General features: G+C 41.1%; 1 protein-coding gene across 6 annotated transcripts; it reads right to left on the bottom strand.

Moving 5' to 3' along the window:
• Positions 1-355: 355 nt before the first annotated feature.
• Positions 356-26566, bottom strand: arhgap44a (Rho GTPase activating protein 44a). Of its 6 annotated transcripts, none has more exons than XM_084925798.1 (23): positions 26224-26566; positions 16343-16382; positions 15276-15395; positions 15120-15196; positions 14847-14958; positions 14636-14712; positions 14414-14528; positions 14163-14231; positions 13475-13556; positions 13089-13216; positions 12836-12947; positions 12316-12397; positions 12062-12142; positions 11465-11578; positions 11278-11369; positions 10270-10453; positions 9400-9417; positions 9103-9291; positions 7451-7963; positions 5719-5864; positions 5535-5609; positions 4507-4558; positions 3386-3482 (listed from the first exon to the last, which is right to left on the bottom strand). In XM_084925798.1, the coding sequence occupies exons 1-22, from the start codon at positions 26274-26276 to the stop codon at positions 4551-4553; spliced, it is 2487 nt and encodes an 828-aa protein (XP_084781924.1). In that variant the 5' UTR covers positions 26277-26566; the 3' UTR covers positions 3386-3482; positions 4507-4550. The 6 variants fall into 6 exon arrangements, with proteins under 6 accessions (XP_084781923.1, XP_084781920.1, XP_084781921.1 ...); XM_084925796.1 differs by having other exon boundaries at positions 5208-5609; XM_084925797.1 differs by lacking the exon at positions 4507-4558 and having other exon boundaries at positions 356-3482.
• Between the last annotated feature and the right edge of the window lie 945 nt (positions 26567-27511).

Below are 27511 nucleotides of genomic sequence, written 5' to 3' on the forward strand. Positions count from 1 at the left end.
ACTTAGCTAGCACATCAGTGACCATAACATTGAAGCTTGGACAGTGGCAGTCGACATGTTAGCATAGCTAGCACGCTAAAAGAATGCAAAAGCTAACCATCAGCTTTTTCTTATGTGCTGTTACTGAAATAAAGATGGTTTCTGTCATATGTAAAATTTTGCATGGGGTCTAATAGAATAATGTAGTAGAGAAATATGCACTAGAAAAGTAGAAAAACTAACATGGACGTGTCTCAAATTGCAATTACAACTTGAATAGGAACCTTAAAATTGTAACTAGGTAAGGAACTTTTATAAATATTCACTTTATAAATAACAAGACGTATATCAAATAAAACCCACGTTAACCAGGTGAGATTATTAAAAATGTAGAGTTTAATATATATATTTCTTTCTGACATTCTGATAAGGATTGCAGGTAGGCTTCACAGTACACACTGTGTTCCACTTGATATGCTAAGCAGAGGAAGGGGTGGGATGGGTGGGCTTGACAAGCAGCAGGTTTTTTTTGTACATTAGTAGTGAAAGCAGAAGGAGGCAGTACATCCACAGACAACGTCTACTCCTCCACCGTATTGCTCTGAAACCCACAAAGGACCATTTGTCTTAACGATCCACATTCTCTAGAGTCCATCTACAGGCCTAGAGTTTATTCACGGTCCTTCTTACAATCCATAAAGAAAATTGTGATCGACAGAAAACATGGATTATCAAAACACTATCTAAGCGCATGCATGAAACACATTTTCACATTTTACTTTTTTTTTTTTTTTGCTTTTCTTTCACGCCACCCTCTCACCCACGCACGCACACACACACATGCACACACAAAAAGAAATGCAAACAAACTGGGCTTTACTTTTTTAACATACTTGATGATGAGGTGAGTTAGGAAATATAGGCCAACTTAAGTTAAATGATAAACCTATGCAACTTTGTTGCAACCGATGGATATGCACTTGAAATCTGCTGTTACTTTACTGTCGTAATATTTCTTTTAAACAATTATGATTTGTGTTATGGGGAAGGGTACAGATTTTTTACCTTGTTTGGCAACATAATAATTACACCTATATATGCATGCTTTTAAGTGGCTCCAAGTTCCAGTAATGATTCACAAAAACGTTACATTTATGCTGCTCCGTACTGGTAACAATACATGCCATAAGGCCCTAACCAACCTTCTGTCCAATGGTAACTCTTACTTGTCTTGTAAGGTATTACAAAATCAGGTAGCCTGCTATATGAGATCTGAGTCAGTCACATTCAGAAACAAACCTGCCTCCTTGTATAAATGTATGGATCCAGCACAGAAAATTAAATCCTCTAGCACACATTAATTATGTCTATAGTTCCAAAATAACAACCGGTGTGAGGGCACTTGCAATTGTCATACAATTACCACAACTATCAATATAATCAACATCACTAAAATCTTCATAAACAAAGTCCATTGAGAACACACACTGAGGCATACAGTAGATTACTTCTGGAGAGAGAATAATCTATAATTAATTTTGGCAGAGATTAATTCACACATAAAATAATAATAATTATAATCAAAAAGGCTTTCAAATGAAATTAATGGCTTATTTCTGCAGGTTCGGGAAAGGTGACTTTGACCACTTTTTGGACTCTCGTGGATGAGTAAACACTGTAATTGCACTTTAACTGACAACGTTATTGTCCTCGGAATCTTTGAAGGAAATTATACTACCACCGCAGCATCTGTTACATGATAAATTTGTATCATTAATTGTCTGAAAATAACAGCAAAGGGCAATTATTTCAAATTTAAACGTGCGCCAATTTTACTACTAACAACAGCAGTTTAGGGGATAAATGTGTCCTCATTATGAATTCATTAAATGGCCCGTGCAAACAAATCATTTACTCGAACAAAAAAGAAGAGAAGATGGCATCTGTGTGCAACTCCTTCGTCCTTTAGCATGCCTGAAGTCAAAGCTTAAGAGGAAGAATTAGAAAGACCACATTTGATTTTTTTTTCTTTAAGCAGAAAAAAACATTCTGCATTTCTGCTGCAGCATCATAGTTACCTGGTGTTAAAGTGAAAAAATTATGACTCTACAGTAAACCTGTTCATTGTGTGTCGGGACAAAAATAACATCAAATTTTTAATCATTACATTTTCTACACAATAAATATCAGCACATATATCATTATTATATATTCAAGATATGCATTTTACATATAGTTTTCCTCTCAGCTTATATACATCAGTTTATGTACAGTCTTTGTATTTACACAAGGGGTCAAAGGTCACTGAACCTGAAGCACTTGAAACAAAGTTAAAAGAGAAAGACATACGAACCTAAAGGCAGTGTAGTCATCCATCCGTTATCACTCACTGTTACAGCACTGGGGTGGGAACTAAAGTTACTTTTCGGTGTGAACAACAACAGTAACACTCGCACAAAATAAAGCACTGCCATTCTCAGGTCCTTGGTAAGAAGCAGGTCAATCGATATTGGCTTGTCATGCAAACACGTCGTGGTGCTTTCTTTCTAAATAAATAATGGATGCAAGAAGTACAAAAAGTTGAATCATAATAACATTCTTCTCTTATTGTGCTGGTATAAAGTGAGTTAAAGTGAGTTCACCTAAAGGTAAATTTCAGACAGAGCACTGCAGCTGTACTTGCGACAGAAGAGGGGAATTTAAAATGGGGAGTGGCACTAAGAAAAACAACATTAAATGTTACTCTGGCATGCAAAGCCTGTCTCTGGGGCTCCGCATATTCCTAATGTGCACAAAGCTTGAATACCCTGTGAGCAATAAAACCAGACTACGCTCTCGCTCCGTGCTTCCGTTTCACCCTGAGGATGGGCTTTGCTCCAAACCATGTCAGGCTCTGAGTTTCCCTAACCAAATATTGTACAACTTGCAAATATCATATTGCAATTTGATTGCATGTTCTAATAAGGCAAAAAGAAACTTGAAAACACAGAAATACAGACCACTGCATTAAACGACAAAGCAAAGCTATAAAAAGAAATTAGAAAAAAAAATCTTTTTAATGCAATACTCATCTAAATTCCAGTCTTTCCTCCTAAAGGCAACTGTTCCTCCACTATGGCATTTTGGTGTGTTTTTTTTTTTTTTTTTCTTTTGGTAGTTGTAGTCACACTAATTTACTAGCAAGCAGTTGGAAAAGTTCAGTTTGTTTGCAGCCTGTAGCAGATGTGAGGGAGGGTTCATTTTCTGGTTGGCAATGGTGTGGCCAGTGTGTTTCCATCGGGCCTTGGCGGAGACAGTTAAAGAGTATGTACAGCCATAGGGGTTCTGGAAATGATGCCTATGGGTGATAGGTCATAGAGTGGTGCTCTGGGGCTCCTCCTCAGGCACACCATCCCCCTCTGGATCTGTCACTGCCATGGACCTCCTGCAGGGGGCACCGCTGAACTCATCGATGAGGCTGTCCAGATTGACATTGATGGAGGGGATTTCATAATTGAAGATATCTAATGGTGAGGATGGGAAAGGTGAGTATGGTGAGCAGAATAGTGTGGATGGTGATAATGAGCACCGGGAAAAGGAGGAGGAGGAGGAGGAGAGGGCAATATGACAATGAAAATGGAGTGTAAAAATGAAAGAGAGCAGAAATAATATTAATTGTTTTGAGTCTGAACTCATGGTAAGTGGCATATGATTGAAGGAATCAGTAGATTACGTGTGCTTCACATTTTACAGTGTGGTGCTGATTATGTCAATAAACTTGGTAGAGGCTAGTGTAGCGAGTCTCTGCCTTTTGTGTCTTTTGAGACAGGAAGAACAGATATTCTGTCAGATAAAATACAATAACAAGTCAAAATGACTGCACAGTGACAAATTACATGTTTACAACAGTGGACAGATAAACATCAAGGAGGCAACAGGATGTGTGTGGAACTCTCTGGAAAGAAAATGGCACCAAGACACCAAGTGGGCTTAATGTAAGAATGGAGATCTCTAGAGGACTGAAATTAGTATTTGCTGTGAATATATACTCTTACGTGCTGCTCCATTTAATGGAGGCGGCAGATCCAAACAGAGACGGATGGCTACTCCTGTGTCGGAATGAGATGGAGTGTGGCAGTGTAGTAAGAGGAAGCAGAGGTTATAAAAAGCGATGAACCTGCCAAAGGAGGAGTGGGGGTTACCTGTGACCCCCCTGATACTAGTGGCAGGGGCGTTGGAGATGTCTGCCAGCATAGGGCTGGGAATGGGGAACAAAAGGAAAGGGGCTTTAAGATGAAACCGTTGTAAGCAATGGCATCTGCAATGTGAGCGCAGTGTGATGCACTCTGGGAAGTCCTTAAGCCGTGCATTATTGGTTGAAGACAGTGCAAGGAAAGTACAGCCAACCTGCTAAAAAAGGACGGGGATTATGATTGAGCATTACAGGGTAGGTATGTTTGAGGCAGGCTGCAGGAGACCCCAGAGGCATCCACGGTACGAGGCCAGGCAGTGAGATGGAGTATATGGGGCGGGGGCGGTCTGGCTTACCCTAAAAGTCCCCCTCACACTTAGCCCACACTGAATCCCTGGCCTCACACAGCTGCAAAGTACACAATAGTAGCAGGGGGAACAAGAGAATGATAAATATAACAAAGTGACAAAATCACTGGTGTATATATATTGACAGAGCACCTCAGTTTGAGAACATCATATTGTAGCTTTATCGTTGGGTTTGTCTGGCTAGGTTTCCACTCCTGCTACCCAGTAAGAGATGCTAGACTGGTGTGAACTGTGTAAGCCTCTGACCTACCTCTGCCAAGTGGGGGTCTGGGTAACACAGATAAACAGAGAGCACATGATGAATCTAATGGCAACTTTCATACAAGCAGGACGAGCTATGCTTCTCTGATGTTTCCACACATTACCCAGAAACATCATCACATAACACAAGCAATGAATACATTGGTCAAGAGATTTCCTTACTACAGTAGCACAAGAAATGCTAATATTTACATTTTCTTATCATTCTCAGGCATCTGTGTCTAAAAGGCAACTTGTATTCATTCAGACATTTGTTTGGGAGCAGTCAGTAAAGGGGACAGGTTTGTCTACAGTGACAGGTTCTACAGAGTCCTACACTCGTCCACCGTCTCCATTGGACAGAGCCACAGCGAGTCTGAGAGAGGGCCGCTGCAGCCCCACCTGTGGGGGTGGCGGTGGGGGTGTTGTTGCCAAGGGTTGATGTTTACCTGTAGACATGCTCTCCCCAGGAGACAGTCCATCCAGGAGGCCCTGCTCCATGGGCTGAGGGACTGGGGCCACAGGTGGGCCAGTTAGCCCCGGAGGGGCTATGGGTGGCTGAGGAGGGGGCAGGCTGGGTCTCTGCCTGGGCTTAGGGGCAGGCCGCGACTTGGTGAGTGTCCCCGTCAGGGAAGGCGGGGACGAAAGAGAGTGGGGTGTACCCAGTGGGGTCTGCCCAGGGGAGGACGGTGGTACTTGACCTGGAGGACATGCCAGTCCATAAGGGGAAGGGGTGCTAGGAGGTGTAGGGGACAGGCTGACTGGTGACGGCTGACCTGTGGACTGGTCAGACATCCCTCCAGACTGGCCGTATGGGACCTTAGGAGGCACGGGAGCCAACTTCTTGGAACCTGTTAACACACCATAGTCATATTAAAGTTACCTGTGGAAATAAGAATAAGACATGTTTAAAACTTCAATGTCAATGTCAATGAAAGCACATATTACTGAGGCCCTGACCTTTGCGCAGGGTGTGTGGACTGTGCTCTGTGGAGTGGGGAGACTGGCTGCTGCTTTGAGGGCTACTGCTGGGGGGTACTGTTGGACCTGCGACCTGGATGGCTTTGTGTCCAATTACAGGGGAAAGCTCTTTACTCTTCAATGAACTGGAAAGGATGGATATATATTAGTATGTGAACATATAAACATATAAACAGTGTTTTGGACTCATCGCAGTCTACATTTACAGTCACTACACCATCATCACCATCATATACATGGCTGCTTCCACTGTTAATAACATTTTTCTAATCTCAAGGAAAGCAGTTCAAAATCTCAACACCTGTTTGTTATTTTTTTAATAGATTTACAAAAATTTGGTGCACAATATTCTGTATGGATGCAGATGCTTTCAATCCCCCTGCAACAAAAGCTACTTCTGAGTGTTTCCTTATTCACAAGGGGTTGCCACAGCAGGTAGCCCTACATATTTGATTTGGCAGATTTTTACAGCAGATGCCCTTCCTGATGCATCCCTGGAGGATTTTTGTCTCCCTCTTAAAATGAACCATGGCTCTGTTGCTTGGCAAATGTGTAAACCACTACACTATAGAAAAGAATAAGACAAACACTTCAAAAAATAATTGAGCAATACCAGTATATTGACTAGATATGTGCTAAGAAACTCAATTACTGGGATGTGACATTCATTTTCATGAGTGATTAACAAACAGAAAAATTCCAGCTGGGCTTGCAGAATGTTTACCAGATTTAGTAAACAACAGGGTGTGAATACGGATTGAATGTGTCTTTGGACAGTGACAATACACTCAAAATAGATGAGAGACACTTCATGCAACTACGTATGACTGACAAAGTATTAACTGAAAACATAAATGAACCGAAGTCGAGTGACTCTAAATATACTGCATGAACAACAAGAACAAATAATTGCTTTCATCTGATAAGAAACTTTGTTTTACATGACCCATTTGAATACCCCCCACCCCTCCACCATCACCACCACCACAAGTAAGAAAAAAACAGACAAACAAACAAAAAATAACACACTTATAGAAGTGCCATTTAAAGTTGCCATCTAATTAAATGGTATTCGTTTTAGTTGTACATCTTCAGCAAACAGACTTCTGAACCACAGGTCATCAGCTTTCCAAATCACAGGAAAAGTGTTAAAAAAACAAGTTCTGACCACAGACAGAGATTTGGTGTAATGATTCACACCGTCCTGTTTGGTAGTAGCACCAAAGACTTCTGAGTCAAGAAACTATCAGAGGCAAAACTGTAAAACTCAGCACTTTGGGTCCAGCTGGAGGTACTGCACTGTTAGGGTTCCCATTTTGCTAATCTCATAAATCCTTAAAATTCTTCAAAAAAAACGAAAAGGTTTTTCATGTACTGTGTGCTGGTTAGTAGAAAAACTGCAGCAGACTTGACAATAAATACATTTATATTCTAGTTTGAAGCCATTCCTTGTGTATTTATCATCTACTCAATAACAGCAACAAACTGAGCGCTATATAAGCCAGTAACATCCTTGGTTGCTAGGCAACCCAGCTGACAGGCATCCTGAGACAACCTGTGTGTTACAGAATCTCAGCTATGCAATTTGACGGGAGAGGTAATAAAAAAAGAAAAAAAGCAAAAAGCAAAAATATGAGCCAGCGAGCTAAAGGAGAAATACAGCTGCCACTCTGTGATGCATCCATAGTGGCCAGGCGTGTGTTGTATTTACCTAGTCAGCCTGGGGGGTCCTCTCTCTCTGGCACAGGGGCAGGCAGCCCACGGCGGGGGCGGGGGCACGGATGAAGGGAGGCTAGGGGGGTTGCCAAGGCTCTGGTCATGACGGGTTAGTACCAAGGGGGTTTTGACGTAGAGGGGCGAAGCATTAGTGTCTTGTGGGGGGGCATGCGACATGTCACCAGGCGGGCTGTGTTTGGGGAAGTGAAGACAGCTAGGTTTGGGGTTCGAATTGATGTCAAGTGACGAGGAGGAGGAGGAAGAAGAGGAGGAAGGGGGAGGAACAGGGGGAGTGAAGCCAGACCAGCGCATTGGGGGTGGGGGTGAGCCAGGCGGCTGGGACTCTGGACCTGGTGCCACAGGGCGAGCGCAGGGCGGGGGTTTGGGATAGAAATGGTGGGGGGCAGTGTGGCACATAGAAGTGGGGTAAGGGGGGGGTGGACGGTCCTCCCCTGGGGGCGGGTGGGCATGAGAGGTGTCCGGCCGATTGAGCGACACGTTGTCTGAGCTGTAGATATTAAGAGAATAGACAGCACAAAAAAAACAGCTCTATTGACTGAACAGGGAAACGCACTGGAGCGATATAGGATAAGCTGTTTGGATGATTAAGGTGTGTTAGTGTGTTAGTCAGTTCGAAGCCAAAACCAGTAGGCAAAAAAAAGTGCTGCATCTTGCGGTGGGCAGTGGGTACACAGTCAGCTTATTACAAATACAAAGACAAGCACAAAGAAATAGCAAATAAAATTAAGTTTCATTGTGAAAGAAAAAATGATACAGTGTGTTGGACTCCCTCTGTGATCACCTTGTGTCTGCACACTGCATAGAGCTGTGAGGATCCTTCTCTGGAACCAAAGTGCTGGTCTGCAGCTTTCAGTAATACTAAGTTGAGTTGATGACTGAAACGCTCCTCACTGCTGGATATGGAAGCCCTACCCGCCTTAATCCTATATGACTTGTTTGTATCGCAGGTCCTGCAGTCAGCCCAGGGCAGTGTGAAACAGACACAAAACCCTTTCAAAGGCTGAAAGAGCCACAGGAAATGGGGGTGGGGGGAGAAAGACAGCCAAGCCAGAAGCCATAATATTTCTTGTCTGCCACATAGGCAGAGCCAGTGACCATGAGGTGATTACTCATGTGTTTAATTGTGATAATGATACCAAAGAAATTGTGAAATCAGTCTGCGTGTCAACAGAAAAATAACTAATTCACGACCAAAGCTGAGAAAGCCAAGCCACAACAATGGGATATTGGATAGATTAGCATGCACGCAACAACTAGCAGGTTGAAGCTTTGCGTCACGTAGATAAACAAAACTTGTTTATACAGTATTAGGACTAAAATCCTTCAGATTTGAAAAGAAATGGGCTTTTTTTTTTTAGCAAATTTTACCCACAGTGACCTGACAAATGGACACAAGGACAACTCTAAGAATGTGTGATGTCTGAAAACAAATTCAGAACAGAATGCGACATGAACATGTTGAGGGAGATACTCCAAAAAAAAGATGGAAGCATTGCATATGAATGGAAGCATGGTTAACACGGCCAAGAACCAGTGCAAGATGATGGTGATGATGGTGATGACAATAAAAACGAACACGGGTGGATGCATGGAGAAGCGAGGGCCAGGGTCTCCACGGTGACTTACCAAACCCTTTCTCCAAGTGGAGGTGTGGCAGACGGAGAGATGGCAAGCTCTCCGGGCTGCTCGGGGATAAGTGTGTCTGCAGGGGAGCCGGGGCCTTGCATGCCTGGAGGAGTGGAGGAAGCCTTACGCACCAGGGTGGATGAACCCTTACGAGACACCCAGGAGGTATCCATAACCCTGACGCCCATACTGGAGACAAAAACATGTACAGACTCATGTGTGACATCAGCAAAACTCATGTGAGGCAAGTGGGGATAGTAAGGAAAGAAGTCGTGGGAAGAAGGAATGATACAATACCTTTGTATCTTCCTAATGCTGCGTTAGTAAGGGAGAAGAGAGGCAAAAGTGACATGAGGTCATAAGTAATGCAGACAAGGGTCACAAAATGTTTAATATTTGATATGAAGCAATGATTATGGCAGGGAGATGAGATCAACAGTAGAGGGAACAGTAAAGGGATTCAGAGAGAAAGTCAGGTCATATAACCAGTATGTACTAATCTGCTGAATGCCATTTAGAGGGTTATTTCTTCCAATTAAACCTTTATAGTCTAAGAAAAGCTCAGGCTTCTCCCCCACATTGAATAGTTGCTTAAACAAATTTCGATTGATGCCTTTAGTGTTACATCCTTTGTATTCACTTGATTGGGGTGTTTTGTTCAAGGTGTTGGTTCTAATTTCTCCAGTGATATTCCACCGTCTCAGTGAATGAGTCACGCCAGGTGACGTGCAATCCAGACTGTGAACGAGGAGTTGGGTGTGGGAGGATGGGATTGGAGAAATATTTCCTCTTGAAGAAAAAAACCCAGCAGCTCTCCATCAGAAACCTGTTGCCATAGAGACCATGCCATTCAAACTTATTCAGCCCTACGTATTTAAATGAGGGCAGTTTTCAGGCTTCTCCTGATGAATCCTGATAATTAAAGGTACACCTGTATATATTACTGTGAGATAAGATATTTAACAAGAAACTGATTTCTGTGCTGCTTATAAAGGCTTCTGACTCATCCGAATGAAAACTTTAGATCGGAGGATCTTAATGTGCAAACGCTGCTCTCCTCAAATATAAGAATTCAGTATCAGTTGCCTGAGAAGAGGCGTGGGTGGAAAGAGAGAGACTGAAGGAGAGTGAGAGGTGGGTAGCAGAAGTGAGCACTTGGCATCATACCCATCTTTCTTGTAAAACTCCAGCATCATGTTGTCAGTGGCGACACTCAGTGGGCGTCGACTCTGATCGTGCTGCTGCTTGCGATCGGATTGGTCCATGTCTGGTGAGGGCATAGAGCTGTAGTTGGAGTTGTGGTTGGTGTGGATCGGGCTTCCATAGCTGCCTGTCAAGTTGAACTCAATCTCTGAAGCAGAAGCAGACAAACCATCAGCATGTAGTCTATTATACTTACAGTAATGTTTAGAATTGTGTGCGTTTTGAGTGCACACAATTACTCCAAAAAAACCACAGTTAGTATGAAGAACTGAAATAACTATAATAAAATTAAGATTAAGCTATGCAACAAATACAGTACTAAAATGACATTTTAATGCTTTTTTTAGCATATGAAAGTCTACAGAGAACATCCAATCAATAACAGTTAATCTTCAATTTAAGTCACATGCTGCAACATCAGCATTGCACTGTGCTGTGAATCAATGTATAATGGTAGTTGATACACCAACCAGGTGCTACTGTTCAAATCCACAAAAATGAAAAAAAAAAGATGTATACATTTAAATATCACCAGTTTCTTGCAGTCCCTTCAACATACAGAAATATGAAACATCAGTGGTTCTTTTATTTCTGAAGCGTGACAAAAAACAGGCATTACCTTTGTTAAGGGTCCATAGTGTCTTGTCCATTGTTAAGTATGTTTATGTATGTTTTTTATTGGGTTAGTCAGTTTGCTGTATTGCTGTATGGTGTTTGTTTGTATTATTATTGTCTTGTATTATCAGGCTGGGGAGAATAGCCATGCAACCATATGATTTCTGAGATGTTTGCATGATTATGACATGCAAAACTATGTCCATTTGAATAAAGCTAAACACTTTTTTGTTCTGGGCAATTTTTTTATCATCTCAAATCCCCTAATTGTTACTTACAATGATATAATTTAAACAAGAAAACAGATAAGATGCCCAGCGCAGTTACAATTTTACATACATAGTGTGTAATCCCCACCTCCAGGGAAGAACCAGTCAGCATGCTGAATGATTGGCTCGATGATGCCAACAATCTGTAGAGACACGGTCGTCATCATCTCTGTCATGTTCCTGGATAGGGCAGACAAGTGAGCTATAGCAAGAGTCACTCAATCGTTGGTTTAAATCCAAAGAATAAAATTATTAGTTGCTTTAAGACTACATACGGTTCATTGTGTGTCCAGAGCAAGTTTGGTCCAAGGACAATAGCCATGTTACCAGGAGTCATCTTGTTAGCATCCTGATACTCACTCAGCTTGGCTAAGAATTTGATCAAATATCTGTAGGATTGGATAAAATTAACATTTTAAAAGTATAACCCACTGTTTTTGGTTAGATGTGACATGTCTGCTTGTACCATTTACTGATTATAAAGTAAAAAAATATAATGATAGCAGCAATATTAGACGTGCCACCTGCAGGCAGTAAATAAGACTGTAAAACTGCATGAGTTATTGCCTGCAGGAGGTACAACTACGAGTACTGCAAAGACATTACAGTAATTTTCTTGTCAGTGATCCTTGTACTTCTAAAGTTGCTGATCCTGCTGTTAATATTATTTCCTGTAGGTGGCACAAGTTGAGTAGATATTTGTAGGATTGAAAGGATTTCACCCGGATTTTCACTTGGATGTGGTCCAGTTTTGTTTCTACATACTTTCCCGGTTTTTGATCTCCTAATGTTTTGCTTATGATAGTAAGGCTACACTGAAACATGTGCAATCTTGCAAATCAATGGGCAGAAAATCAGGGAAAGAAACTGACCTGAAATTGTTTAAGTTGTCTGTGGGGAGTTTTTCACATGTTGCCATCAACGCCTGTAGTCTCTTGTCCATGTCTTGAATGCTGAGGAAATATAAAGTCATTACGGTTTACTGTTGCTCCACTTCTTTATAAATGTCATCATTTTTCTTTTTGACAGTTAGGGGCCCTGTACTAACACGCTGAACTGGTTTCTATTTTTAATCACTGCCAATGGCACAATTTGAGAAAATACTCTTAAGAGTACAGCGACTCACTTGGAGGCTTGAATCCATTCATCATAAAGTTCAGTGGTCATCAGTGGATCTGGGAGCTCACGAAGGTATGATTTCAGGGCCCCTGTGGGATTAAAAAAACAAGGACAGCGTAAAAACTGGTCAGCTCTTTGAAAGAAGTGGAGGGTTGTTTTCTCTCTACTGGCGAGCCCATGCTCCATATCTCTACTCCCCTCTAGCAGGCCCTCATAGCTAGTGCATCTGCCAAAGTCAGACAGCTCAACACAGATTTCATGCTAATCTGTGAAATGAACAGCAATATCTGAAGAGAAAGCTCTTGGGAAGATAACGCTGAGGAAGACATTTTCCAAAGAACCACATTTGCAAAGTGCATCATGTCCAAAAAAAGACTGCAAACACTTCAGCTTTTTACAAATGAACTTTTGATCATGGAGTTAAAATAATTGGCTGTTTACAATTTAGCCTCTAACAATTACAGAGAGTTGGGATTGTTGTTATGGAAATGTGCTTTGAACAATGCATTTATGTGGGCGTAGATCACCTGCGATGGCGTGTGGATCGGAGGAGTACTCCTGCACATCAAGAACTCCACAGTCCAGGGACGCTTTCAGCTTCTTCAGCTTGGAGGCTGATGGAGCCACTCTAAAGAGGCCCTACAGCCCCCACACAGGAAACACGTGATGTGTAATTATCATATCTAACACATCTGAGCAGGAACACAACGCAGATTTTGAATATTTCCATTAAATGTTAATTATGGACAAGTGATTCATGTATATGTGCGTTTCTTCTACCTCCTCTTGCATGCCGCACTCTAGCAACATGGTGACACAGGCTTCGATGGGGAAGGCAATCTCTCTCCCACTTATACTCAGGTGTTCCTCCAGAGACTTGCCATACGACGGCTTCTCCACCCACGCCTCTGCAATACCAAACAGTGCCCAGAATCACACGTGGATAAAAACAACCCTATGCATCATGTCTTTTGTCTAGCAATTGTAAATTAACCATTAATTAAATATCAAGGTGCATAACTGTTCCTTAATTATGTTGTTATGTAACATGCCAGGCCTATTAGTGTATTCTTTACTGATCATCTTGGTATTCCTTCGGGTACAGAAATGGAGCAGATCTCAACACAAACACACACACATAGCTCTTAACACAATGCATGACTCACCTTGGTGAGCTTTAATCTGGGGTAGGACACTATGAAGAATCTCTAATGACTTCCTGTGATATTCTGCCTGTGTTTCTATCAGCTACAGAGGAGAGCAGGGGAAAATAAAATATAAGATAATGCACCAAACAATTATGATTTTAAAGTCATCTTCAGTGTTTACTACAGCTTGTGCTTAAACGCAAAAAAAATCTGATTCTTATCAGCCGCAACGTTAAAATGTCCGGCAGGTTAAGACAGCAACACTCATCGTCTTATTCATTCATTCACTGACACGTAGTACTCATCGCTGCGCACCAAGCACACCCACCAATTCAGGCAATGACACGCCCTGAAGGCAGTGGCTTCAACCAGCAGGACAATGCTCGCCGCCAAATAACAAACCCGCTCGGGAATGGTTTTAATCGACACAACAAAGACACCAAGGCGTTGACCTAACCGAGCCTCTTAGAATCCTAATCTGGATATGCCAGAGAAGGCCTGATCACAAAGGAGCCAAAATATGAAGTTTTAATGCCACATGTCCTGTCCATACCCCAACAGGTTAGAAGTGACAACATGAGTGGGACCTACATGATATGAAGCAATTGTGTAGCTCCCATATTTAATGTTGTTGGTGTAAATGAACTCTTACACCAAAAGACAAAAAACAAAACAATTTGCCAATTTGATGACATATTTGACTTACCGTCTGGAAGTAGTTTGCATAGTCTATTTCTTTGGCCATGAAATTGTACATATCTGCTGACAACTGATCCTGAAAAAGAAAAATCGTCTTAAGGAAATGATCTCACTAACGTCATAGATAGAACTTTAATATCATTCCATGACTGTGGCCCATTTGTGTCTGATTCATGTGCAAGTGTTATAAATCAAAGAGGAGAGCAAAAGTAGCTGGATGAAGGCATGATATACACGTAGCTCTGATCGTTGACTCACTCTGCAAATCTCCATCCGATTGGCTGTCTCCTCCATCTCCTCTCTTAGGGACTCAGACTTGGCACCGGGCTGCAGAGTGCTGGGGTGACTGGATGACTTGGATGACTGTTGATATCTGTGGGTAAATGAAACAACCGCCCCTGCTTTAGACATCCCAAGTTTTTATTTTAGCAATACACTAACCACAGCAGGTTTTAGCCTCACTGTTTGAACACTGTTCACCTTGTTCGTGCTGAGTCCATGTCCAGGACAAGTTTAGCTAAGTGCTTCCTCTGTTTCTGGATATTAGGAATGTCCACCTGAAAAAAAAAATCCAAGGAGTTAATATGAAAACAGTCAACTCATTATACTTTTTTTCTGCTAATAGCAATGGAAATAAAAACACCAAAATGCAACTTTTAACTGGGACATTAAAATAACACTATCTGCTCACCTCTGCAAGGACATAAAGAGGCTCCACCACATCTCTCTCTATCTGGTACTCAAACTGAATGAGTTCCTGGGCGAGCTTCTCCTCTGTCTCCCCACAGAGCTTCAGCATTTTTCTGTTGGTAAAAGCCAAGCACAAAGTCATAAGCAATCAAATACAATTAAAATGCACACAAGGATAATAAGGACAGAGAAGAATTCAGCTGCCAACTCTGTAATTAAAGATGACTCTGTGTGTGTGTGTGAGTTAAGCACAGGCGTATTAGTAGTCACTAACCCCAGGAGAGAGTCTTCCCCCAACACTGCAGCCCCTTCTTCCATGCATTGTGCCAGGATGGTAAGCGGTAATTTTTTCTGATGGTACATAGAAAAAACGTTACACACACTTCTGTAAACTTCAACAGTTGCCAGCAGGACTGACGCCCGTACTCACAGAAGGTGACTTTACAGATCTCTTCTCCATATCAGTCCCCTGCTGACCCTGCAGGCAGGCATTCAGTTTTTTGTGAGTGCTGTGTGACACCTGCTTGACCAGATCTAGGCGTTTCTCCACCTGGGAAAGCACACGCAGACCAGATGAATGTGCTTACATGCACACATGCATCCTCACAGATGCAACATAACTGTCAGCTCTAACGCAGCATCATGAATCAGCACCTGCTCTCTCTTCACGGTACATACTGACAGTAAACCTGTGATATTTACTCTCAGTAAAATTATATTTTTAAATTAAGAAGTAGGATAGAAGAAGTCAAACATTATGCATTATAGTTAAGCCTTTCTATGATTCACTTCAGTTGCACTTAAATCTAACACACAAACACTATCTCTCTCTCTCTCTCTCTCTCTCACACACACACACACACACACACACACACACACACACACACACACATATATATATATATATATATACACAACACTATGCAAAAGAAAATAAGAAACAGAAATATGCAAACTTTCTTGTAAAAAAAATGGCAAGCTTTCTTGCCATTTCTTCAATTAGTCTTCAGGAATAGTTCTCTGGGCTTCTTGAAGGACATTTAGAGCTCTTCTTTGAATTTTGGCTGGTTTTTGTTCTGTTCTGTGTCAAAATAATAAAAGGGCAGCCCTCAGCCCTGACCGAATGGGCATGATGGGAGGAAAACAAAGAAACAAACAAAGAAACAAAAAAAGAAATCCTCTGAAAATGGTCATGTTTGAGGATTTGACTGAAAATAATTGAAAAAGCAGCCAATGTCCAAAGAAAAAATAAAAATAAAAAACACTTTGGAAAGCTGGCAGAACTGTGACTCAAGTGCACTTTAAAAAAAGTACAGAATATATAGCAATTAAAGTACATTGTTCCCAATGTACCATGTGGTGATTTTGACGGACATTATTTTTAATGTTTAATAATCATTATCAATTTATTACAGACTACTCATAATTCACTGCTGTTCACAGGTGCACATATATACACATCTGACATCACAGCTCCCATACACATCTACAGCTCACCTGTAGAAGGTCTTCGCTCAACACCTCTGTTTTTTCTGCCCTGTAAAGATAAAAAAACAAACAAACATATATATTAATATGTTTTCTTTCGTATTCTTAAATCCACAGAAACATGATTGCATGTGGCAATTTTATCAGTATGTAGGGAAAGATATGGGAATCAATTCTAGACCAATAAAACATTACTGCAAGATAGCAGAAATTCTTGGAAAATGTTCATTCATCATCTTTCCTATGCAGAGCTTATTAAATTTCATATATTAAACACTGCATTCAAGAAAGAGAAGCAAACTTTCTCACTGGGAAACTAACCCATGGTTTAAAGTATTCGGCTTTTCTCTTCCTTGTATTATTTTATGTTATTTTTTGTTTTCTGATGAAAACAAATGAAAGGAATTATTGCACAACGCGCACAAAGAATTACGAAGCTTTGGTATGCTCTTCATTGGGTAGGCGGCATCTTGGTGCTTCCATATACACACAGAACAGCTGCCACAATCACACAGTTTCTGATTCACACAGGAGAAATAACATCAGACATGCTACCTTCTTAAGATCTTGATGACATGCCAGTTTAGTTTTGAATAATTTAACACATTTTACAATTCTTGCGCGTCTTTCTCTATATGCTGTGGGTATAGAAGGCTCATTTACCAATGTGGCAATGCTCCAAAATTTATAGGCCGCATGCACACCTGTCTCTTTGGTGTAAGTGGGTGAGTTTGTGTAAGAATGCAAGTGTCTCTTTGAGTCATCATCTTCAACAATACATAACAACAGCACATTAAAGCCGCCGATTCAAATGTGTTAATTCCCACTGCATCACATCCTACTAAAAATCCAGCAGATGGGGATTGAGCCAAAGACTGAAGGAAAGGGCTGCAGAGCAGATGAAGCAGATAAAGCTACTCATCCGGAGAAGTGAAAGAGCCATTAGTTCAGAAAAGAGCAAACCACTGGATTTTACAAATACATGGTGTCAGCTCAGTTCAATCAGCTCTCATTTTATGACTTTAGTCAGCAAGGACATTTTCCATATAGCTTAACATGCCGTTTATGATCCTATAAGAAAAGACAGAATAGCCACTTGTCTCCTAAGAACAATTTTATTGTACATTTTCTTTTTTGTGGTAAACTATTACAGAATCTGACACCAACCAAACTTTAATGCATGCAATATATAAACAATATATAAGGAATACCTAATGTGGAGGTTAACATATGCTTTCTGCCAAGAAACAGGGATCGGGCAGACCATCTGACCTCCTAAAATGAGGCATTTTCAGATCCCCAGCAGAACACAGTTACTTGGGACTTCCCTTCCTGTACACACAGCCTCTTCCTGTGATTGTGCCCAGACTATGCCCATGCCAACCGCAAATAATGAATCTGAATTTATCTTGGCAAAGCAAATTATATAAAGGACCTTGGTTTGTGCAATAATTGTCACGAGCCAGGGGAAATAAGTCAGAAGCATATTACCAAAATGCTGTTTTCATGTATGTTATCAAACAGGCAACATAACAGCTCTCTAAAACTGTTGCTAAAAAGAGGCAAAGTATGAAATGACTAAAAGTGTCTAATGTTGACACACAGTTGTTTACACATTACCAACAACAGAAAGCTGAACTATTGAGGCATTAGCATCTCCAGCCTCAGAGAAAAAAAATGTGAGCATGGAGCCATGGGAACTGGGTCAAATCATGTACCAGTGGATCTAATCACAGCCAGCCTCTCGGAAAACTGCTCTACTCAATGAGCTAGGAGGCAAAATACAGGAAATGTGTGTGTGCATGTCTAAGAGAGAGTGACAGAAAGATAGCAAAGCAAGAGATTTCTGGCATGATTTATAAGGATAACTGCGATCGCAGATTGCAGATTACATGACAAAGGGAGGACAAAAATAACCCAAGCAGCACACTAAAGTTTGGCACCGTTCTGCTGAACACTCCACCAGACAAAAAAACTCTGAAATGCCATGGTTTATGAAACAACTTCCCATGCAAGACTGCATTATGTACTGAAAGTAGGTAGTAGCTCTGCATTGTCACTGCCACTGTCTATTGCAGGCTGATCAGCTGACTGGATTTGTTGTTTAAAAGGAGGCAATAACAATTTAAATCATAGACATCTAGCATCCTCAAGGACCGTGGCTATTATGACCTAGACATCAAACAGATTGGAGCCTATCTTCAAAGGCAGCGCTGTCTTGTTCTATGAGTTTGTTTGTTTTCAGAGAGTGGCATTTCCTCTTAGGAAAGCAGCATCGCACATAATCTTGCTGCGAAGATGCAGAGAAAAAGCAGCATTGTCGAGGCATGAAAACTGGGGGGTACTGAAGTTTCTTGGCCCTACCGAACCTGATGTAAGTCTAGCTTCAGGGACAGCTTAGAGGTGAGGAGAGATGTTCTTCTCAGCAAATATCGTGCAAAGTGAGACCTGGGAGGAAAATAAAGACGTGGGAGAGTTGGCAGCCTCGCAGGTGGTATGCTCATGGAGGGAAAGGGAGACGTTGCCAGGTTTATGCCAACCATCTGCCACTATGCAGGCATTCCTTTACCTGGAACCGGTGATGACTCAATACAAACACGTGCACAGGCATCTAAAAATATGCAGGTTAATGAAGTAATGTTCAAATTGCAGACATTTATTACAGTCTTGCATGCAAAATGTAACACTGGTGAAAAGGACTTCAAATCGGAGCAATGCAAACATGAACGATCCCAGAGAGCGGAGGAAGATAAATGAGTTGAGACAATATTTGCGCAAGATGATCAGCTGCCAGAATGACAAACTTTTTCTACATCTGGGAGGAACATTAGCAAAGAGCTGACATGAATAAAAGTCTAGGTAAGGTCTGTTTAGGACATATTTGTAAGGTTTCAGAGATTATAAGTCGTTGTATTTCTGTTAAGTTGCAGTTAAAATGTTAGCTTGCATCTATATATTTTTATCTCAAGCTGTGTCAATGTTGGACAGCTGCATCGTTAGCCCCCCAGCACTGAGCATGGTTTATGAAAGCATAAATAATCCATGCTGACATAATCAAAATGCGAATAAAGAAGCAGCCGCTGTCTAGAACATATTGCATTGGTAGCGAGCCAATTGCTGGCTGTTGCTGACTTTCAGTTCGTCTGAGATTCAGCAGAACAAAAAGGAAAAAAAAGGTCATTATCTGGTTTGCTCACACTGCTAGCATGGCTAACAAAGGCCCCTACTCTGAGGCCTGGAAGAGCTACACTGGATGCTAGGTCTTGTACTGCTAGGGGAGGGTAGTGGAGCAGAATGGTGGCCCTGGGCCTCAGCGGGGCATTGCACACCCTGGAGCGCTGGCATGAGATCCACAGTCACTTATATACATACACACAAGCAATGACACACACAAAAACCCACAATGGTGTTTATGCTTGAGATCCTCCGTGAATATTTCTCCACTGATTGCTTTTTGTTTTCTCTAGACCTGCATCGTGCATCTAGAGGCCCAGTTGGTTTCTACCCAAACGATGAGGCGGGGCAGGCGATGGGATACGGGGTTACTAAAACAGAAAAACCCACTTACTGTAGTTGTCCACTAAACTAGGTCACAGTTCTGTCAAGTATGCAACTGTGAGCACATACATGCACACAGGCATGCACATATACACACACACATACGCATCCAGAGAAGGAGTGAATGAAAGAGAGAGTGAGAGCCTGCAGTGTTCAGTAATGTTTCACTGGAAACACAAGCACTGAGTTATCTCTAATAACTTTATTCATGGTGCGCTGAATAATTTCGACAAAAAGGCGCGCAACAATGTGGCTTAACTGTGTTTTTACACTTGTCATCTGCCGAAAGACACACACAGACACACACACACACACAGCAGCTAAATGACTTCAAATGCAAGCAAACAATAAACTACGACAAAGCAACAAAGGTCAAAACAATCCTTTACTTAGAAATGAAACCTTTTTTTGCCACCTTTTTTGTTAAAGCTATAAATTTCTTCACCATTTTGGGAAATGTAACATGTGCGCTGGCAGAGTCAAACGAATGTGATGAAACAGCTAATACTAAATGAGCGTTTCTAGGCAACCAAAGCAAAGGAACGACTATATTTGCTGTGCAAAAAAAAAAGGAGCTGGAGAATGATCTTTTACGATTAAACAGCAAAGGGGAAAAAGAGGTAAATAAAACAGGAAGTTGTTATTAGTAGATCAGTGCTTCCTGTTCTGAGCCTATTGACATTCTTGAATGGACGGAAGTGAGCATGCTTAAAGGGAGTCACCCGTCTCGTTTTTCTTTTTAACAATGCCAAGCTTGTCCAGTTCATTTATAGCAGTTTAGTACTAAGAATTATATACCAGAGAACTTTGTACAGTGGTATCATCATAAATTTAGCCTTTAGTGATTCATTCTCTGCATCCCTGTTGGAGATGATATCATGAGCAACAGCCTGGGTCAACCCTAATACTTTGACATGTCACGTCAAAATATTGATGCAGCAATGCTATTCTACTGCTTTCTCTTGCAATCCAGTTATTGAGTCGCTGTTAAACAGTTAAACAGCTTCCCTGACATTTTGACTTGCTATTTTACGAGTTTTTGTGGGGGGGGAGGCCTCTCAGATAAATGAGGGTAATGCGAATGGAAACTTAAATGAAGAAGAAGATATTCACAAGAGGAAAATGGTGGATGGTGGTGGAAAGCGAATCAGATCTCTAATTAGCTCAACTGACACATTACTGGAATGAACAATAATGACATTACACACACACACACGCTCACGCTGACATTAAAGCGCAGTGAATGAATACACAATCCCTATTTCTTTTTTCTTTTTTTTTTCTTTTTTTTTACCAATTTAGGGCAAATTACTTCAGTTACACAGATCTCATTATGTATCAGAGAAGATTGTCTTGTGATATATTGCAGAATTTCTGTGACACCATTATTATCATGTGAGTTCTTCTATTTGCCACCCTGCTGTGTACATGATCACTTGTACAGGAGCCAGGTCGATAGGGACAAAACGAAAAAAAAAATCCACAGGAGAATCTGGATCTGATGGGATTAATCAATCTCCTTCAAAATGTTGCAAGTTTTGTTGTTTGTTCTTTAAAAAAAAACAAAAAAATAAAAAATCAGTACCGAGTTTTTTAGTTGATCTTTAGCACAGGGGCTCTTTAAGAGGTTAGTCTTTTGAATGAATCAACACGAGTGACATGGAGAGGGAGAAACAGCGCTTCTCTCTGATATTACATCATCTCTCTTTTGATGGCCAAAATGGCCCCTTGACAAAGGCTCTTTATCTCTACCATACCCTGTAGTATGCTGTCTCTGAAAGGCACTGATGGGGATATGGGAGGGTTACACTTATTTAGCAACGGCTCTCGCATGATCTAGCACACACATAATGATTCACTTCTGACTGTTGATGGCTTCATAATAATTCATAACACCATAATGCCGTTCCATGTTCAGCTAGAAATGATTACAAAAAAGACAATAACAGCAGTGAATCAGATTGTGAATGCAACTTGCTCCAAGATTTATATGGTTCCAACCCAGAGAATCAAGGCTAAGAGGAGGAACAGAGAGCTGAGAGGTGTGGGACGCTGCATTTTCATGCAACAAGTTACCTGTCAGCGACCATATGCCCTTTTAGAGCCTGGCACACATTCTCACCAAGAGGTGTGAATGTGTTAATCTTGCACTGAATTTAAAAACAAGCACAGACACCTACTTCTTATTCTAACAGTAATTTGTTTTCAGTGTTAATATGGTCAGCTACATATTAGTGCTCAATGCTGTTTCTGCCCCTTCCTCTCTCTACTTTATACAGTGCAGTGAGAAAGTATTTGCCTCATTGCTTATTTATTTTGTGCATATTTGTCACACTTAGATGTTTTAGATAATCAAACAAATTTCAATAGTAGAAAAACCCAACATAACTCAAGTAAATACAAAATGCATTGTTTTATATGATGATTTCATTTATTAAGGAAAAAACAACAACAACTTATCCATACCTACCTGATCCTGTGTAAAACAATAATATGAGCCCTAATCATAATAACTTGTTGCACCACTTTTGGCAGCAAGAACTGCAATCACGCGTTTCTGATAACTGGCAATGAGTCTTTCACATCACTGTGGAGGAATTATGGCCCACTCTTCTTTGCAGAATTGTTTTAACTCAGCCACATTGGAGGGATTTCAAGCGTGGACAGCTTGTTTAAGCTTATATCTCAACCTAATATTAGTACTAAACTTTGATTAGGTCACTCAAAAACCTTTCAAATGTGGACTTCCTGGTGTGTTTTAGATTGTCCTGCTACATAAGCCGAGTGTGCTTGAGCTTCAGGGTATGAACTAATGACCAGACATTTAACTTCAGGATATTCTGGTCGACAGCAGAATTCATTCCATCAATTACATCAAGTCGACCATTTCCTAAAGCAGCAAAGCAGCCCCAGAGCATCACACTGTTTGACCACCACCATGTTTGACTGTTGATATGATGTTATTTTTTTTATGAAATTCTGTGTTAGTGTTACACCAGATATAACGGGACTGAAACCTTCAAAAAATGTGGACATTTTCCACACCGACAATCTGTAAATCGGCCACCTGCGTGCTTAACAATAATTCATTCTCCTACTGCGTCAGAAAAGAGATAGAAACCGAGTAAGAGACAATGCAGGAAAGAGAAAGCAGCCCACAAATGACTGCCATTTTCAGATAATTGCATTGTGGATTGGTGAGCTAGAAGGCACAAGTAAGAAGAATGCATCTATCATAGAGGTATTTGCGAACACCACAAAGGTGGCAGAAGCAGAGTGCAAAGATGGAATGTGGGTGTGTTAGGGAATGAGATAGTCCTGGGTTGTTGTTTTTTTTGTATCTATATGTAAATGTTACTGTGCAGCAAAACATATTCTTACAGTCTTGAATCATAGAATCTTTTTAACAGTCTGTCCTAGACCTACATAGGACAGTGAGTTGGGAATAGAGAAATAGGTCAAGAGAAATGAAGGGTGGGAGCTGGATGAACCAATATAATCTTTTGCTTGCTTCCTGTAAGGACACACAAAACAATTAGAATGTCTTTTTTTAGACAAACGCAAACACTAAAGTACAGGAGAGTTTTCACGGAGACTGAAATCTCAATTAAAGGTTAATGTCCAAAAATAATATTTATAATACAGGTCTCTCCTGCTGTACCAAAACACATTTCTGTTAGCACTAAAGTATGCATGGCTGCACACCCTTTTGCTCCACAGAGGTAATTGGTCAAGCTGGTGATCACATGACATGGGTCTCACCCAGGCAAGCTGCAGCAGAAGCAGAAGCAGCAGCAGCAGCAGCCGCCTTGGAGAGCCAGAGGGATGCTGACACAGCACACCTGAACACCAACCCCCAGCTGAAAGAAGACCTTCATTATAGACTTGCCATTACAAATGCCAATACAAGACAAAAAGACGAGCAGAAATAGTAAAAAACAGATATTAAAAAGATATGAGTTATGAGTCTATTCTTAATAAAGAAACTTGCAATAAATAAACTAAAGCAAAATTTTATTATTAAATCTTGTTTCTAAATGATAAAATGTAACTCTACATATTCTTAGTAACAGGACCTGTCACTGGTATTATCAAATCTAAAGAGAGCACTGAGTTTCAGGGGGACCAAAGGCCATACCCACAGAGAAACCCTGCTCCAGTCTGAGGATGGTTAAAGCTTGAGTCAGCAGAACAGTTAATATGAAGCCTGTTTTCACTGTTTTGGCACTTTATTCTTTCCTATAGGAGCCCTGCATTACTCACAGGACAAAACCAGCGGAATTAAAAGACAGCTCAGGGGTAAAGCTAAATTAAGTCCATTTCACTTAATGTACTATATAATAGTATATCTTCTGCAAGAGCAGTGTGCAAGGAAGAGCAGCAAAATGACATTGGCATGATAACACTGTTTCTTGTATAAATGCTTATAAAAGTCCAATAAATCTGCACATTTGTGATATGTACACATTTTTCCCACTGTCCCACACTAACACTCTAAGGCATGTAGGTGCAGAACACATGGATCCACACATAGTGTATGCATACAGCATACGTGTTTACTTTATTGGTGGTAATATCAAGAAACATTTATGTTACATGGTTTAATCTAAGTAAGAGCTGTTTAAATTTAGCTCTCCAGATGAACCATGCTTCAGCACCTCTATACACCTCTTAAAATCCTTCAAATTATAAGTGGTGGAGAAATACAGACATGATTACTGAATGGAGGCACCTGCTCTTTTCTAGCGAAAGAAACCTCAAAACAAACAAAACATGATCGTCAAACCAGCATGATCGGGTCATTGGTTGCTAGATTTGGTTTTTCCAGATAGATAGTGATCTATCTCCACATGGCATAGCCAGTGTTTGACACTGTTCAAGGTCACCACAGGGTCAGATCCATTACTTCTTGATCCAAAGATCAAATCTCTGACTATGGTTTGAGAGTGGCAGTTCTTGTTATGGACCACTGTTATTATTAAGAGCCCAGCAGGGCTGTCCAGGGAGAGTTATGTTCCTCATTATCACTGTGGTACAAACAGACCAACTTAGACAGCCCCCGAAAAGAGCTAATTTTCTACTTACACTAGCACCACTTGGACCATCTGCATTAAATAAGCTGTATAAGTGCACGTACACATGCATAAAAGGAAAAGTGCCATATCTTCTGTGGCCATCTGAAGTCCTCCAACCTGCTTGCCCACACACATATCCAGAATCACACCCACACACAAAAACACTCTAATGAGTCACTAGAAGAAATGATGATAAAAAAGACTGAGGCTAGAAAAAGCAGTATGACCTATGGGGAAAACAAAAATGATAGCACCAACACAGCCTGCAATGTGTGCCCCTCCTTTTGGGCGCATAATAATAATAATAATAATGATAATGATAATGACCCACACCTCCTGGTCCTAATCCCCCACCTCCCCTCCCACCCCCTTGCTGAGCAGAGAACACCTTCTGGCCCAGCGCTGCTTGACAAGCTGCTTTCCCTGAACACAGAGGGTGGGGGAAGACTGATAAGCCCACTGGATCGGTGTAAAATGTCACCGGATTTCAGAACCATTCAGAAGCAGAGCAAGAACATGAAAAGAAACGGTGAGGACAGAGGTGGAAATCTGTCTTCAGAAACCCCTAATTTAGTTATTTTTAGGACGTTCAGTGGAATGGAAAACCGTCCATTTAAACTGACACATATCATTCCAGAAGCGCATCAGGGAGGCGTGATCACGACCTTCAGGAATTCACGGAGTGGATAACTCACGCCTAAGAGGTGCTTCCCTCCTCACAGCTGATATCACTGCGTAATAAAAACATTGCGCCTTTTTCTCATTTTCCCCTCACGTCGCAGCCCACACTGCATCCGTCTGCATCACGTTTACCTATCGACAGGTTCGGTGACAGGAGTCTATTTTAATCACGACATAACTTGGCAATGCCATATTTGTCAAACTCCACCGATGATACTCTGTCATAAAAATTGGGTCGTCACTATTTGATGGTCCATGTCGCTGTGATTTTCTATATTTAACATATTTCCGTGGGCAGGTTGGAGCTACTGTGGCAATGCGCCTACACGCTGCCTATGCGGTAGCCTATTCCAGTTGGTATTACGCATAGAACACTTAGGGCGTTTTGAACATGCGGTATACATTATTCTTCAGTAAATAAGCAAAAAGCGCAAAAAGGGGAAAAAAGGGGCAAATTAAAGAATGAAAGTCTGTTTGCATTCATCCGATTCGCATCCTACTGGGGCCATGCAGGGGGGTTCTCCTCTCTTTGACTTGGCCAGTCGCGACAATAGCGCACGGAAACGGTTTCCTTACCTTCCCACCGTTTGGTTGGCGAGCTGTCGCATCCGATTGAATTGCTTCTTCATCTTGTATTTTCTCTGTTAGCACCTACGAGGGGAAATATTCCGCATTACTTCTCACAATACATATCTCCATCCTCCACAGAGGTGCAGCACAAATTCCAATCTCCCATTCCCCCCCTTTCCCTCATCGCAAGCTGCCAGCGCCGAAGAAGTATTCCACGATTACATATTTTCAATTGATAGATATATGTATATTTTTTGCACATCTATATTTGCCCCATTGCCTGCGCAGGGATGCTGGACCAGTCCACCGCGCGTACACACACAGGCAGGGAGCGACAGCAGTGACAAGTAGCGGCTGCGCAGCAATGCAGTGTGGGAAATGTAGTGTATCTATGGCTGACTCTTGAATAAAGACTATTCTTGCCAGTTCCTATGAGCTATTAGGCTTAAACGGATCAAATGTGTATTCATTTTTGCATTTTTGTATTTATTTCTTGTGTGTGTGTGTGTGTGTGTGTTTGTGTGTGTGATTCAGTAGATATCAGTGGTTGCCTATTCTGGTCTACTGAAAGCGTGAAGGGAAGCCCAGTTAAATACTGATTGATTGGTTGATTGATTGAGAAAATTTTACTATTCATTTGTATTTTTACTTTTTACCCTTATGGCAAAATAAGCAGCTACAGGAGTTTCAATAAGGAAACGTGCACTCAAACCTCCACTAATAGCTCAATTACTGTAAGTCAGCCTTGGCCACAACCCCATCTAATGTCCATTATGTGCCAATGCATTGCCAATTCACCCTTTTGTTGCATTTGCACAACATCCCCATCTAGTGTCATTTGTTTGCCAGTGCAATGTAACTACATGGCACATGTCGTATTAAGTTATAATATTAAGGGGAAAAAGTTAATTATTACGTGTAAAATACGAAACTTTGACTGAAGTTCTTGTGCTCATAATGTAATTTCTAATGACACTAAGTATAACAGACATATTTCTGAAATATATTTTCTGTCCTATAACTGGTTCGAGTGCAGAACTGAAAATATCAACTATGAAAGGGTCTTTTTATTTGTCTCCTTTGTGAAAGTTAAAAGTAAGGGCCTTGTTGCATCTGTGTTATGGGCTCTTTGCTGCTTTTAGGGTAACTGTCCAGAAGGGAGCAGTCTTGCTTTATAAACCACTTAAAAATTTCACAGCTGCAGTGTGAAACAACAGTGTTAGCATCATAACGTCTGGTATGTTCCCACATTCAAACAAAAATGATGTGTGAGCTCAAATGTTTGGACTAGCTG

The sequence above is a fragment of the Perissodus microlepis genome, chromosome 4, assembly GCF_051167445.1.
Source record: "Perissodus microlepis isolate ML-2025 ecotype Zambia chromosome 4, ASM5116744v1, whole genome shotgun sequence".
Lineage (NCBI taxonomy): Eukaryota > Metazoa > Chordata > Actinopteri > Cichliformes > Cichlidae > Perissodus > Perissodus microlepis.